Source organism: Osmia bicornis, chromosome 16 (assembly GCF_907164935.1).
Source record: "Osmia bicornis bicornis chromosome 16, iOsmBic2.1, whole genome shotgun sequence".
NCBI classification, from domain to species: Eukaryota; Metazoa; Arthropoda; class Insecta; order Hymenoptera; family Megachilidae; genus Osmia; species Osmia bicornis.
The window spans coordinates 3314557-3329910 of NC_060231.1; the positions used below are offsets into that span (position 1 = coordinate 3314557).

General features: G+C 35.8%; 3 protein-coding genes across 11 annotated transcripts; 1 reads left to right on the plus strand and 2 right to left on the minus strand.

Moving 5' to 3' along the window:
• Window positions 1-24: 24 nt before the first annotated feature.
• LOC114877995 (protein obstructor-E-like) lies at window positions 25-4539 on the minus strand. The gene is made up of 8 exons (XM_029191277.2): window positions 4512-4539; window positions 4258-4433; window positions 3935-4030; window positions 3365-3630; window positions 1616-1879; window positions 1317-1511; window positions 1031-1229; window positions 25-207 (listed from the first exon to the last, which is right to left on the minus strand). The coding sequence occupies exons 4-8, from the start codon at window positions 3423-3425 to the stop codon at window positions 153-155; spliced, it is 774 nt and encodes a 257-aa protein (XP_029047110.1). The 5' UTR covers window positions 3426-3630; window positions 3935-4030; window positions 4258-4433; window positions 4512-4539; the 3' UTR covers window positions 25-152.
• A 1443-nt stretch (window positions 4540-5982) lies between these two features.
• Window positions 5983-9318, minus strand: LOC114877979. Its single transcript, XM_029191236.2, has 5 exons — window positions 9028-9318; window positions 8270-8650; window positions 7923-8201; window positions 7354-7847; window positions 5983-7282 (listed from the first exon to the last, which is right to left on the minus strand). The coding sequence occupies exons 1-5, from the start codon at window positions 9193-9195 to the stop codon at window positions 7132-7134; spliced, it is 1473 nt and encodes a 490-aa protein (XP_029047069.1). The 5' UTR covers window positions 9196-9318; the 3' UTR covers window positions 5983-7131.
• A 391-nt stretch (window positions 9319-9709) lies between these two features.
• LOC114877977 (coronin-1C-A) lies at window positions 9710-15302 on the plus strand. 9 transcript variants are annotated; one of them, XM_029191231.2, is made up of 6 exons: window positions 9710-9848; window positions 11699-11907; window positions 12047-12528; window positions 13733-14111; window positions 14188-14430; window positions 14509-15302. In XM_029191231.2, exons 2-6 carry the CDS (start codon window positions 11710-11712, stop codon window positions 14686-14688), a joined length of 1482 nt encoding a protein of 493 aa, XP_029047064.1. In that variant the 5' UTR covers window positions 9710-9848; window positions 11699-11709; the 3' UTR covers window positions 14689-15302. The 9 variants fall into 9 exon arrangements, with proteins under 9 accessions (XP_029047064.1, XP_029047065.1, XP_029047060.1 ...); XM_029191232.2 differs by having other exon boundaries at window positions 11702-11907; XM_029191227.2 differs by lacking the exon at window positions 9710-9848 and adding an exon at window positions 9855-10002.
• The last annotated feature ends 52 nt before the right edge of the window (window positions 15303-15354 follow it).

Consider the following 15354-nt stretch of genomic DNA (forward strand, 5'->3'; position numbering starts at 1 on the left):
AGAAACTGAAAGTTTCTTTGATTCTCGAAATTACAATGTTTTATTTTCGATTAAGAAACGATACAAGAACAAATAATTCATATGGTTTTTTACATCGACTTATAAAATACATATTTACATCGCGGTTAGATCAGGTGAGGTTATTAAAGAGATCATAAGCGTAATGGTTTCTTCGTTCTGTCCAAGATCGTCGATTCCGGTGGTTCGCTGCAAAAAAGTAAATAAAATTAATTGAAATTCTAATACTAAATTAGGCAGTGGCTGCTCGTAGGTAAAATTAGTGGGGATGCTGCTCCAGAAAATTTTTAGCCTTTGTTTCAAAAAACCGCCATTGCGGGAGCGACAGTGCTCTCTCTTGCGCAGCCTCGCGCGCAGCTTCCTATCTGCGCATGCGCACATTGTCAAACACCGCGCCACTGGAACTGTGAAGCGCACAGTTTCATACAAAGATTTTTGTATCTTTTTCATAAACTGGGGGATGGCTAGTGACATTAAGCTTAAGGATAGAATACCTCGGTTAAAATTGGACTAAATAACTTGATGTATTTTGAGAAGCTATAAAAATTAATTCACTAAAATATGTATTTATATCGTTTTAAAAACTTAAAATTTGTTGAAATCATGAAAAAAATAGTGAATGGTAATTTTTTAAAACGATAAAAATACATATTTTAGTGAATTAATTTTTATAGCTTCTCAAAAAATCTCAAGTTATTTAGTCCAATCTTAACCGAGGTATTCTATTTTGAACAGTGTCCACTTATTTTCGTCTCCAAGTGTATATTGTCCAAGTATAAGGAAAAAATTAAAGAAAAAAGGACTCATATTAAATGTTATCGATAATATCAAGTGGAAATAGGTGCCTATGCGCGAGCCTCCACTGAAATAAAAAATTGTTCTCTAAAAGCAGAGATGAATTGAAACGAAGAAAGAAGCATCATGCTAAGATCTTAAGCTGTTTCACAAGAAGAAGCGAGCAGGAAAGGGTGATTGATTTTTATGATAGAAACGTCACGATAAATCCGCTTACCATCCTGTGACATTTTCTGCACCGTCACAGGCATTGATCAACTCGTTGAACGCGTTTCCTTCTCCGCAATTCTGTAATCGCGGCTTGCCATTCACGCAGACGTAATACCGCTGGCAGTCGTGGGGGCTACGGTAGAACCTGATCTCATTGCCGTAATAAGAGTTGGACGTATCCTCCGGACATTGGAAGCCCAAGAATGCTGCAGCATTAATTAGTCAGAATTATTATCTGTGATTTATGATCCGTTAAGGAAACAAGCTTCTGTTAACAGGTTAAAATCATTTACCTTCGGCGTCGCAGTCTGGAACTTGATCGGGCCAATCGCACCGATAACTCTCAGGATTAAAAGCTAATCCCTCGGGACAATCAAATTTGTACCCAATACCTGCTGCACAGTTCACGAACTGACCGCAATGGGTGTGATCTCCGACCTTGAAGTAGCCATATTGATGAGGGCAATCGTCTGTTGGCTGAGCTGCCTCTAAAACATAAGAAGAAAAATGAACAAAGGAGCACCGTTTATGTTGGATTTCATTTTAAAAGAGAAATCCAATTTTCCATCACAGAGAAAGAAATAATACTAACGTCTACTCTGTCTGCCCTCGCAGTCAATATCTATGGGATACCCACAGGGATAATTGAATCTCGCATTTGGATTAAACAACAGACCCTCTGGGCACAGCTTTTCTTCAGCAATTCCATCGATGCATTCTATATAAGCATCACACTGGGAAGGAACTGGAAAACGACCATTCTTCTCTGGACAAGAGGAATGTTGCCTCGACGATATACTATGGTCCACCTGATTACTCTGTCCAAATTGTGATAACACGTGATATTGACTTGCAGCTGAAAATAAAAAATGTCCTGGAAATTGTATATCATGGAAGCTATAGATTCTCTGTGAGAAAACAAATCGAAAAGTCTTTTACCGTTTTTCAATCCGATGCTTCGTTTCCGAGATACAAGCAATTAAAGATTGGGCGCCCGACTTCCGGGGTGCTCAGGCGCCTAGGCACCCCGGAAGTCGGGCGCCTAATCTTTAATTGCTTGTATCTCGGAAACGAAGCCTCGGATTGAAAAACGGTAAAAGACTTTTCGATTTGTTTTCTCACAGAGAATCATTTGAACATACTCTTTATGTAAAAATAATAACTTTCAGAAATTGTTGCATTTGACTGAATATTGAACTGTTGAAATATAATTCCAAATAAAATGGTAATTCTGTTTGTGTGAAGATGAAGATGTTACACGAATAATGTCGATATTAAACACCTGTTTCGTTATTTCACGGCAGCGTTTCTCAATCATTCGTAAGATTTTCATCTTTCGTAGCGGCTCAATCAGAGGGAAACAGCTGATCATGTGCGATGCACAGGTGTTTTCGCCGGTTCTGAAGATTGGGAAACCCTGTCCCGTTGCATAATGCAGCACGTTGAAGAGGAAACCGGTCCCGAAGGCTAAAAGTCTCGAACAGAGAAAGTTCGACGATGCGACTTGACCTCCTCCTTTGCGAACACGTCGCATACATTAGCACTGGACTTACGAAACCGGTCATCGAAATCGATAACAAATTACCAGCCGAAAATGGCAATTGCTTCATTTCAATTCACTGCCAGTTGTGGCTACCGATTCATGAATTCATTCTTGAAACTTCTCAGTGAAAAATGTTAATACTGACTGGTATTAATTTCTTCTTTAAATTATCAATATACCATTCCTTTTACTCTGCCTCGTTCAAAGGGCACTACGACGTTCACTTGAAAGAAAAAGTTGAAGTCTCAATATAATTGAATGATTTTTAATGGGAATCATTGAGATGGAGTGGACGTGACAAGATGGCGTAACTTTCATAAACATTTCAATGGTGCAAATTTAATGCAGCGACGATTGTTGAATTTTAACAAACTACTATTTTCATCGATTGGATAATATTGTACCTCCTTAGGGGTCACCCCAATGAACCAACAGAAATCTTTGATAGAGAATGACGAATCTCTAAGTCATTTTTATTTTACAAATTTTCAATTTCTTTCAAAAATGAAAGGTGCACTATACCACTTGCCATCTTCAATGCATATTTACATAAATAAAACTTGAAAATTAACCCATAGAAATTCCACATTTCAAAGTATATGGAAATGATGATATTCCATGATTTTCCTGGACAATCCAATGTAATGTAACACAAAGTGACACACGTTTCTTTGAAATGAAATGATAGAAGGAAGGCAAAGTATACCGTTACTCCTTTGGTCCACTGTAATTTCGAAAGCAGATGGGTTTTCACTTTCTAGAAGATACGATCATAAGCACGGATTGATGTTTACTCACATTCAATACGGCTGAGAAGGCCGCAGGCGATCACCAGATGAACGATCGTCTTCGAGGGCATCTCCTAGCTGTTGTCGTTCAGCTCCTGAAAGCAACACTACGTGTCTCCTCCTCTTCTTTGCGGGCTTTTATCATCTTCGACCACCATGCCCTCCCATCACGCTCCTCTTCCGCCCGGTCTACCTGCTATCGACTTCCTCTTTAGACCTTCGTCCCCTGCCATCTTTTTCTTTTCATTTTTTCCACTCCACAGGTGAGTCTGATGGCTTAGATATTATAAAGAGTTCACTGGCAGCATTTTAATGCTGGGGTGGTCATCAATTACTTGCACCAGTGAATATAATTTATATATATATCAATTTCATATTTAATATATTATAATATAATATAATATAAATCAATATTCTCTATTGATATTATATTATAATATATATCATATACCGTTATTTCTATAAGTTGTGATTAAATTCAGTAAATCATTATTCAGAAAATCAAAAATCCCTGCAGAAAGTTATATTAATGATTTTTGAAGTAATAAATGTTGTAGAGGATTGTGAATCTTATTGATACCTTACTAATACCACAAAATATGAAATTAATTCTTCCAAATGTATCCTGTACCATTTAGGGCCATTGTTAAATTTTGAATGCCATTGTCAGCTGCACCTGAGTAATAAAAATTACAAATAACTGTTAGTGATAAATAAGTTACTTTTAGCTGAATGTTTGTACAATAGACAGATGTATAGTTGACATTCTTTCTTAGAAACCAAGCCTTAAGTGTGTTTTTATCTTTTCACACATAGAACAATATAGTCTTTGATAGGTAAAAAGGTTCGTTAACGAACGATACGCAGAAAGAAACGTAGAAAATGTCAAGGCTCCGATTGTACCTATGCGCCCGAGGCTTTGACGATTCTTCTCTAATCACGGAACTTTCGTCGACGTTACGCAAAATTCTCGTTCCATCTCCTATATTTTTCCACCTTTCTACGTTCCACGAAGAAATTCTCTTCTCTATTAATAAATTAATCATCGCAGTAGCAAGAGTTATGCGTAACACGTTAAGCTATAATATACATAATCAAAAATTAATTTCCTAACCTTCAAAATTTTGCAAAATTCTGATATTAATTTATATACGTACCTTCTAATTATATGACTGAAATATAGACAGCTGAAATATAAAATTGTTCATTTTACAATTAAAAATAACCTCAAATCATTTTAGTTTAATGAAAAGAATTTTTTATGAAGGAAAAAGCATTTGAAATCAATCATCTGCATGGGTATTTCCATAGGATTGATAGCGACCCATTTTGTTTTCGAATCGATTAACGACTTATCGTAAATCGCAATCGAAATTAAATTGTTGCGCGAAATTAGCTAGCTATCGATTGATCTATTTCTTAATATGTACTTTAATTAATCGATTATCGAGAATTTGAATTGTGCAATTTTTTATTTCATTCATATAAATTGTTTTCTTTAAATTATTCGTTATGGTAAAGCTTTGTAATTTTCGTTTTGAATGTCAACAATTAATCCCCTTATTACAGAGGTATGGATTAATTAAAATCATCACATAATTAGTTAATAATTACACATCAATACTAATGCAAATTCCAATTTGATCATTCCAAATTATCGTAATTTACTTAATTAAATTAAACACTAGTAAATACATTATTATATTATTATCAAGTTACAGGTTTCAAATTCGACGATGCATACAATTATTCTTGGATTACGAATGCAAGATAAATGAATTAAATAAGAAAAGAAATACTTTAAATGTGCATCTCCATTGAATTTTGTCTTCTAAAAGCCGGATTACAGGATTGTAAAGGAGATCTTTTAGCAAGAAAAGGAGCTATTTTAGACAAGGACAGAGCATGCGATATTTATCTCTTGTCATTTATAGCACAATAGTAAAACTAACCTGCTGGTAATAGGATAGTAGATTGTATAAAGAGGTATTAAACAAAGAGGATAAATCCTGAAAAAGGATGCAATGAGTTATACCAACTTGAATTATACGCGGCTGGTACCATGAAGCGCAGTGAGCCACTGCGCAGATAGTGGGTGGAGCTACGAGGGTATATATACATACACCTTTACTACTTAGGGAGCGGCAGTAGTCTAAAGCTCCTGGTAGAAGGAGCACAGGAGTGCCACGAGGTTTAATTACGAAACATTTGGGCGATAAGATTCTAATTACGTGTTAATGATAACTACTCAGGGCCGAGCCTGAGATTTCGGGGGCCCCTTCACATATATGACACATATGCACCTCAAATAAAATTTATAAAATTAACATTAAAGCTTGTATAACTAATTCAGATTTGCATTTACCCCGATTCTTGCATTCTTAGGCGCAAAATCGTGTTATAGGAGCCCTAGGCGGCCGCCTAGTTTGCCTAGGCCCAGAGCCGACCCTGTCTAGAGTCAAAATTCTAGAGTTAACGAAGACCCCATTCTGGCATAATTAGAAATCCCCTTGAGGGAGTCGGGCCTCGGGGGGCCCTAGGTGGCCGCCTAGTCTGCCTAGGCCTAAGGCCGGCCCTGCTACTTACTTATTACTATAGAAAGAAAGATTTATAATTTAAAACACCTGCAACGGTACTGCACTTAATTTTTATTTAGTTTGCACCATACAACAGTTTACAAATTTTCTAGTATACCATTATTTATTTACACGCTACTATAATTTCGCCCTAGAGTGCTATCCTGTAGCAACCTTCACATATTTTTTCTCCAAATATTCTATGATATAATGATTATGTATATTCAAGCACTTAACATTCCTAATTCTTTTATACTTTATCTAAAATTTCTGATTACAAAACACTTGTAAATGTAATTGCAATTATAACAATAAATTTTGATAAGATAGCATCAGCTTCTAATTCAAACGGTAAGAAAAAATACAATTAAAAAGATTTCCATAAAAATATACCTTTCTAATGAAATCTTTGTACAATTACATGTTTTACTAAAGGCACACAACAGCCGAAATATATTTATATAAAGGCAATAAAAATGTGCAATAGCACCTATGCTTTAAGATCCTGCTTCAGCAGGTACGTGTGTATATTTAACTCTATTAACAATCAGGATAGATAATGTTAGTAGACGTTAAAATAATTATTTTTTCTTTTCTTTTTTATAATAATATAAATGTTCAACAGTCAATGTGTATGAGACAGTTTTCACTTGTTATGTATTTGGATAAGCTTTGCTTATATATTTTTTAAATGTGCTAATGTTATTGAGCATGGAGATACATTCGATCGTTGCAATAAGTACCTAAATTCTAGCTTTAAATAATAGTTTTACGAGGCATGAATGATGAGTTAAGAAGATTCTACTTCTTCCTACTATTATACGCTAAGTACTATGGTTTTTCGATGTCGATTCTACTGCATTTGGAAAACGTTGAAACTTAAAAAATAATCGTTATTAAAACTTTCCTATTTAAAACGTATGATAAGTTTTATCACAAATTCGATATACTATAAACAAATAAAATCGTGTGTTATACTCACGAATACGATTCAAATCTATACTCATTGACGCTCTATAGGATAAGTACACTTTTATGATAAGGAGCTTGAACCGAACACAGTTCTCAAAACGTTACACATGAATCATAAGTACATATTCGAGCAATAGTATGCTTCACAGTATATACATATATACAAAAGTAATCTAGTACATGAATCCTGAATGAATTTTGTGCTATTATACTAAAACTTATCCTACCGCTACTTATTCGATTCGTTGTAAGACGCTCGGCCTGCCAATTCGAGTAAGTAACGATCAGGATGATCTATCCAGTCGCTGGCACTTAACTTCACGATCCTCTGCTTCTCTGCTTCCTTCACTTGCCATTTTTTAATTTCCAATTGACGTTCCCTAAAATTTTACTCCTGTTATACTTTCCCAAAGATTCATTTTATTCAAATAATATCAGATAAAATAGTCACCTTAATTTCGTGTCGCCACAGCCCCAAACCTCTAAGCTAGCAATCGGATAAGGTGCACCTGCAATACTGACCGAATGGAATGATTCGTCTATACTAATATACGGCGAACGTGGATTGCTCCCAAACCGCAGACCGTGAGGATAACCCCGGATATTAGTGTTCAGATATAATACTTTGGGTGCATTTTCTATAACCCTGTACGATGGAAATAATTCAATACCCATTGAATTTTCGTCTCCCCAATAGAGGTGGCTCTCGCGCCATTCTACTGCTGAACATATACAATACGTAGGGCATACGGTGTCTTTATCTGGACTAACTGCTCTTATGAATAATAGAGTAGGACCCCTGTATCCTAGTACGTGATGAAGGAAACGATTGGCTCCTGTCCCATGTTCTGCGCTGTTGTACAGCAACGTCCAATGTCTGGGGCACACAGTGCCCATTCTTTTGGCTATTAAGGCATGCGTGACATCCTTTGGCGAATCATCTAACTGAACATTAATTCGTTTCATTATTTTACACTGTATCATAATAAAAATGTAATCAGATTTTTAATGAAAACTTACCTGAAGGTAGCACTGAGGCAACGTACATGCTAATAACCATACGTAACTCAGAGGAAGTAAGACTCGAGGGAATTCAATAGACTCTGGCTGCTCTAATATCGGTGTGGGTATCTCCAGAAGTGGCTGCGGCTGTTCTTTCGACAGCAAAGCTTTACCACTTCTATATGCGGTTGTTAATACATGTATTATGTATCTATGGGGGCCTTGAACTATACGTGTACAGTTCTGCCAGATCCAGTTGCTCACATAACTCACAGACAAGGCATATTTACCATGAAACTATAACGTATGTTTTACAATATATGGAATAAACCATATATGGAACATAGAATGTTGAATATACTTACGCAAGATAGAACAACTGCATTAATTATTTGATCCGCAAAAATACAAGAAGGAGTCCCACTATTGTCCATAGCAATTTTGTAGGAAATGTTTAACAGAGCTTTTAATCCATCGGGATTAACACTTCCGTCTCCTTTTAAACTGGAATACATCCTCACATAATTTTCCAGCACCGTTTGATCGTTCATTACAGAAAGGAATTTTTCAGCTTGATGTTTAAAAGCATTCGCGCTTAAATGTGACGTGTTGACATTGGCAGTATAATGAAGGAAGTCAAATAATTTGTCACCCAAATCAGGATAATTAGGAAACAGATACCGTTGAAATACAGATTTTGTAATACCGTGCACTCGATCCTCCTCGTAAGTCAGATGAGACAATGTCTGTAAAATGTACATATTGTTATTTACGTAACTGCCAAAATTCATTTCGATATATAATACAGATTGAAACTATAGCTCGTTGATACTCAAATTTTCAAATAAAGTCAACCATATTTTCCATCTATTTTTATAACGCAACTAACGTTATCTATGGAAAGGATAGGTTATACAAACTGTGGTACTTATCAATGTAAAGTCATTCAAAAATGATTGTTGAAAAATGACTTGCACCATTCATAAAACATACATGACAGATGATACTTTTCTGCCAACTAACATTTGCGCACTAAGATCATTGTTATTGTGCAACTGATTACACGCATCTTTGTTGCGTATGATAAATTTGATACGGTGGCAGTTAAGAAAAATCTTTGTACCTTCGTTAAACTTTCGATCGGAAAGAATTGCATATGCGAATTAGATTCTAATTCGGTTCCTGAGGAACTTTTCGAAAGGCTATTTGCATTAGCCGTATCGCCGGCGTGTGCAGTGGAATCAGTCTTTTTCGAGGATGCATGTCCAGCACGTGTCACTTGATTACCCATTTCTACTAAATGTCAAAGTACAAACAAATTCACTATCTTATCTGGACATATCATTGCTCACAATAACAAAATATGCTTGCAACCATATGCAACTTGAAGAAGATCGTCATGAATGATACGAAAGTAAGTAATGCACTCGCAACATGTTATGTACATGGACACACGTAACCAAATGCGATTTCACTTTTAAGTGTGTTCTATAAACGTCCAAACTAATTATGTTCAAAAATTGAACTAAATAAAGCATGGACGAAATACTGTATTGAATTTTTTTGTATTCGATTAATGAGATTCAAATGGGAAGTATTAAGAATTTATTATATTTCTTCCGATTTCTATTATCATTTGAGGTTAGGAAAGAAGAATTAAATAGTTTAACCATTATTATCAGTGTATTATCATACTTTTACAATACGAGAAATTGAATATCAATTATAAAACATTATTTAACGCAATCGATTAACAAACAATTGTGATAATCAATAACGAACGCGTAGAGAATTTGAAATATTCAATATTTCGCGGTTGGGGGCCGCCATGTTGCGTTTAGAAGCGCGCGCATCCATCATCCTCATTAGCGCGTGAGATTTGGGGGGTGGGGAGAGTTCTTTTCCAAAAGCGTGCATCGGCTGTCATCGGGAAAAAATTTGTCGGTGAGAACTCATTTGCACACGTACTCTAGAAAAATATTCTTCCAAATTGTTTTCTCGTATCCACGAAACGGTCCATCGATTTCCAACGTTCGTGCGCGTATGTAACTCGTTCGATTTCTTCGTATACACAAGTGGCCGAAGAAAAGGTGGGGAGGTGAGACGAAAGTAATCGTAAGAAAGTATCGCAAGTAGACACGTTATTAACTTATAACGCGACCGAAGAAGTATCTTCGGGGGTAGGTATTCGCAGGAGCAGGGTGCGCACTTCCAAATAAGGTGCTCTTAAATGATCCAGTCGTTCGTGTGAATAGCGCTACTACGTGGTGATTCGCTGAATTACAGTGAAACGTTATTGCTTCTCGGCGGGAATGTCGAAATTCTAAAGTGCTCCTTTTTTAACAATCATTCACACGATTAACCGATGCACTCGTTTATTCTTATCGTTACAGTATCACCGTGACACTGAATCGCATTCGACGTACGCAATTATCTCGGTGTGTGTGTATCGTATATAAACACGTGGTAGATTAGATACAGTTAGCGGTAGGGGATAACAGTCAGCGTCAATCCGTTGACGATAGCAGAACGATTAATCGGAACGTGGAAATTATTCCGTTACATAGCTTTCTACCAGCTGTAATTCGTATATAAAAATAATCAGTTTTATCGCAGTTTAACAAAGTGCATACATATTTCCAACAAATTGGACTGAATTAAAGTAACGAGGAAGAATGATAAATAATTCGTTGTTGTAATTAAAGGTATATAACTCGTTCGAGTTTTTTCAATGAAAATCTCCGCTCCAATAATCCAATTTCTAATATGTTAATTTAATGATAGATATTTAATTAAAATTCAAACCGAATGCAATTGACCCAAATGTGTCCTCCAGCGTTGTTCGTGTTACGACGCGTTCCTAGGTCGCTTCTCGATCAGCGTACCCAGGGCCGGCGCGACCTTTTTCAGGGCCCTTTTCAAAACTGATGCAGGGGTAGAATAAACATTCAAATCCTATACTTAAATTTCACAATAAGGAATTATTTATTATAAGTACAAATTATAATACAATATTACATAATTTTTCTCGCTTTTTTTGCCTCAAAATTTTTGATTACTCAAAATTGATTCAGTTCGCTACTTCGCTTTTTATTGAAAGAATAGCCAAAGATGTAAATCGATCTCGGCTTATCGATGATCGAAGATAATTTTTTATTAATTTCAACCGCAAGTTTTTGCGGGGGCTTTCAATACGCGAGGCCGGGTTCCGGCGAACGCGCTGAACCTGCCTTGCGCCGCCCCTGAGCGTACCGTCAAAAATTGTTGCTCATAAATTTATTCATGATAAGTCGTACGAAAATAATCGAAGTAACGTTATTTCGGCTGCGATCGTTGCCTTAGACGGTACCGAACCGGGAGTGTAGTAATATAAATTCAGGAACGCTATGACGATCGGTGTGTGAATCATCGTCGTATAAAAGCGGCGGCTGGGTTTATTTTCGGTGAATCGGTTCTATTTTTCGATTCGCCAACTATGGTCTACGAAAGTATATATTTCGAATAATCATCATCGGATGTACGTATAAAACATTTCGATGGATATTAAATTCGTCGGAGCGTAGTATCAGGGTTCGAAAATATTCTTATTTAAGTCGCGCTCATTTTAACACCGAGGGTGGGGAATCTATTTATAAAACGGGGATGGTCCACACGCGACGCCCACGCTGGCTGTGGACACGTAACAATAATTTATTTAAAATAATCATAATAACCGGCGTTGAAAATACTGATCCTAGCAGCGTCGTTCTAGGTTAATCATTGTTGTTTCAATTTTCTGTTTTCCCGGTCGAAAGTAGGTGCAGATATGTCTTTCCGTGTAGTGCGTAGCAGTAAGTTCCGCCACGTGTACGGAACAGCTTTGAAACGTGAACAATGTTACGACAATATAAGGGTGTCCAAGTCGTCATGGGACTCGACCTTCTGTGCTGTGAATCCAAAGTTCCTTGCCATCATCGTTGAGTCAGCCGGCGGTGGTGCTTTCATTGTGTTGCCGCACAACAAAGTAAGTCTCACCCTTGCTAGTTTCTCTGATCCATCGCCTGTTCCCTTAAACCTTAGGTTCATTCAGTTATCTTCATGTATCGGGTTCAAAGGGTTGTCGTAGAAGAAGTAGTTTTGACCATCGTTTTGAATTATTGTAGGTAGGACGGATACCAGCTGATTATCCTTTAGTCGGTGGACATAAAGGTCCTGTGTTAGACATCGCATGGTGTCCTCATAACGACAATGTCATAGCATCTGGTTCTGAGGATTGTGTAGTTAAAGTATGGCAAATACCGGACGGTGGTATTTCCAGGACGTTAACGGAATCTGTGGTAGACTTACAGCTGCATCAGCGCAGAGTAGGTCTTGTACTATGGCATCCGTCTGCGTTGAACGTATTACTTACAGCCGGATCTGACAATCTTGTCTTGATCTGGAACGTCGGTACAGGAGAGGCTATGGTTCGGATAGATTGTCATCCGGATATGATTTATTCTGCATGCTGGAATTGGGACGGATCTAGATTAGTCACCACGTGTAAAGATAAAAAGATTCGAATCTTGGATCCAAGGACGGGGGAGATGTTGGAGGAAGCTATTGCGCACGAAGGTAGTAAAGCTACGCGTGCAATCTTTCTAAGGTACGTCAATTTTCTTTCAATAAATGCATACGCACTTTTATCCTTTACTTGTACAGCGGTTGATCAAAAAATTTCACTTTATGTGCGCTTTATTTGAATAAATCTATCCAGGCATGTAAAGACTAATGAAAACCAATATTTGTACAGATACTAGTTTAAAATAAGTATTTTTGTTAAAATGTTCCTAAGGATAATTATCTTTTATTATGCAAAACACTATCAACATATTTTTCACATCGAATAATCATCAAACAATATACATCCGCCTTTTTACACGATAAATGTATTCAGGATAAAATAGTACAATGATATATTTATTTGAAAACTATGATATTTCTAGCAGGCTATAACAATTTTTTTTTTTAGTGACATGTGACTGTTACTTCTTAAGCGAAGTATCGATAAAAGTTTTTATAATAGACACACTTCTATTTGCGCGTTAAGAATATCTTTATTTTTTATTATCACATGGTCTTTCCAATTTGTGTAGTGCGAGATTTGGTAATTTTTAATGGAATACTTGAAGATTGAAAATTCAACATCAGGAGGATGTGTGTTGGCTTAATAAATGCAAATATCAAGATGTCCGCTGTGTAATATCTGCATAAAAGTTTCAGTAAGTATTGTATATCAAGTTATTATCTTAAAATATACAATAAGTGTACAAATTTAAAAATACAGTGAAATAACTACACTAATACAGAACATATTATATCGTAACAAGAAAGTGTGATTTTTCCTGATTCGATAGAAAATTATTAATTTTGAATGACAAATACCTGTTCCAAAAGCAGACAAACGATTCAGGTATATATTTTGCAAAATCCAGTCACCAGCTGGTGCGCTGACTTCTACTCAAATATAATTTAAATGTATAAGCATTCCTTAATTACGGTTATATTCATTTTATGTTATTTCACATATGTGTTTAATACAGACAGAAATTTGTGCATAGGTACAATGTTCAGATGTTGTAACAAGGTGGATGTTATTTAGTTTTGATGATTAACTGAAATAAAAAAAAAAAGAAATTAAGAAAGTAACATAATATAAAACATATTATGTAAATGTGTAATATTTAAATATATATATATATATATATACATATTTGTAGGAGCTTGCATTTGTATGTATGAATGTATGTTTTTAAAGTATCCGACTAAAGCTTTGTATCCACAAAGTTGTGTGTTTGCTATGTTTTCAGGGGAGGCTTGATCTTTACCACAGGTTTCAGTAAAATGTCTGAGAGGCAGTATTCCCTACGTGCTCCTGACATGTTAGGTGAACCCATAGTTATGGTAGAATTGGATACCAGCAACGGAGTCATGTTCCCTCTCTATGATTCTGACACAAATCTAGTGTACTTATGCGGCAAGGGTGACTCTGTAATTCGGTATTTCGAAATAACCCCTGAACCTCCTTTCGTTCATTATATCAATACGTTTCAAACCCCTGATCCTCAACGAGGTATAGGAATGATGCCAAAACGAGGCTGTGATGTTAATAGCTGTGAAATAACTAGATTTTACCGGCTCAACAACTCAGGTTTCTGCCAGGTTATCTCCATGACTGTACCAAGAAAGGTAGAGGAATTATTTTTCTTCAAAATTCAATGTACATATGAAAGAATTTTTCATTATAAAATTTGTTCATTTTCAGTCGGAACTTTTCCAAGAAGATTTGTATCCAGATACCCCAGGCGATACCGCTGCAATCTCTGCTGAAGAATGGGAAAAAGGAACTGACGCAGATCCGGTACTGATATCTTTACGGGACGGTTATCAGCCGTCAGCTACTAAAAACGAACTGAAAGTTCATAAGAAATCGAATATCCTGAGTAAAGGAGCAAAAGTTGCTTCTAATTCTTCTCAGAATGCCACCCAAGCTTCTGTAGGCATTTCTGTACGTTACTTGTACATTTATGGATTCTACTTTCTTATTTAATTATAATTAAAAGCAATATAATCGTACTTGTTACAGGAGGAATTGTTCAAAGAATTCACAGAAGAGATAAGAAAATTAAAAGCGGTAATTGTGAAACACGAGGGTAGGATACGGGTGCTCGAGTCAGCTGTTGCTCTTCAAATGAAAGAAGATGAGAGAAAAGAAAAATCATCTACACCTACCGATAGAGAGGTGCTCGCATCTGACGAGGTGTAATTTTTGACTTATATTTTTAGCTCATAAAAATAATGTGAAGAAACTAATTATGTAATAAAAAATGATCATATATTTTGATATAACAATTTGTGTAAATAGTAGGTTTTAGCTATGTTGTGTGTCTTGATTCTTCTCTTTTTCTTTTTTTTTCTTTTTTTTTTGCAATGATCTTTGCTATTTATTGTACATCCATTCATCATACATCCTGTGCATTTGTACTATGTTTACATCTTTTATTTTGTTAGATCATTATATGTGACACTTGTTACTAGCATTAAGATTTCGGATCTTATATCGTCTAATACACACAAGACTTTTATGTATATGCAACTTTATAATTGTTCACGACAAACGAGTGCCTAGTTTGTACAGATACTTCATTGTAAAATAATGAAATATTATTTTATTCCTGGTACGAATATCTGCATAATTTATATGTGTATAAATTATGCTACATGAAATAATTGAACAATCGCTATTTTACAGTTTAATGTGCGAATAACAAGTAAGATACTAAGTATTTTTGACTAATCTGTTTTTTGACATTAAAAGAGAAAACCATTTGTTTTGTACAAAAAATGTGAATATAAAATAATATAATTGATTGAATGAAATTTTTCAGATTTTTAACTACGTCGATCCCAAAATTTAGGTACGCTTAATTTA

Excerpts from the sequence above, each read along its gene's own strand:
- LOC114877995 (XM_029191277.2), bottom strand. The coding sequence starts at position 3,425 with ATGCCCTCGAAGACGATCGTTCATCTGGTGATCGCCTGCGGCCTTCTC. Across the intron at positions 1,880-3,364 it reads CCTTCTCAGCCGTATTGAAT|CTGCAAGTCAATATCACGTG; the intron begins GTGAGTAAACAT and ends TTTTATTTTCAG. Across the intron at positions 208-1,030 it reads GCAGAAAATGTCACAGGATG|CGAACCACCGGAATCGACGA; the intron begins GTAAGCGGATTT and ends ACTTTTTTGCAG.
- LOC114877979 (XM_029191236.2), bottom strand. The coding sequence starts at position 9,195 with ATGGGTAATCAAGTGACACGTGCTGGACATGCATCCTCGAAAAAGACT. Across the intron at positions 8,202-8,269 it reads ATGCAGTTGTTCTATCTTGC|TTTCATGGTAAATATGCCTT; the intron begins GTAAGTATATTC and ends CATACGTTATAG. Across the intron at positions 7,848-7,922 it reads TGCCTCAGTGCTACCTTCAG|TTAGATGATTCGCCAAAGGA; the intron begins GTAAGTTTTCAT and ends ATTAATGTTCAG.
- LOC114877977 (XM_029191231.2), top strand. The coding sequence starts at position 11,710 with ATGTCTTTCCGTGTAGTGCGTAGCAGTAAGTTCCGCCACGTGTACGGA. Across the intron at positions 12,529-13,732 it reads ACGCGTGCAATCTTTCTAAG|GGGAGGCTTGATCTTTACCA; the intron begins GTACGTCAATTT and ends CTATGTTTTCAG. Across the intron at positions 14,112-14,187 it reads CCATGACTGTACCAAGAAAG|TCGGAACTTTTCCAAGAAGA; the intron begins GTAGAGGAATTA and ends GTTCATTTTCAG.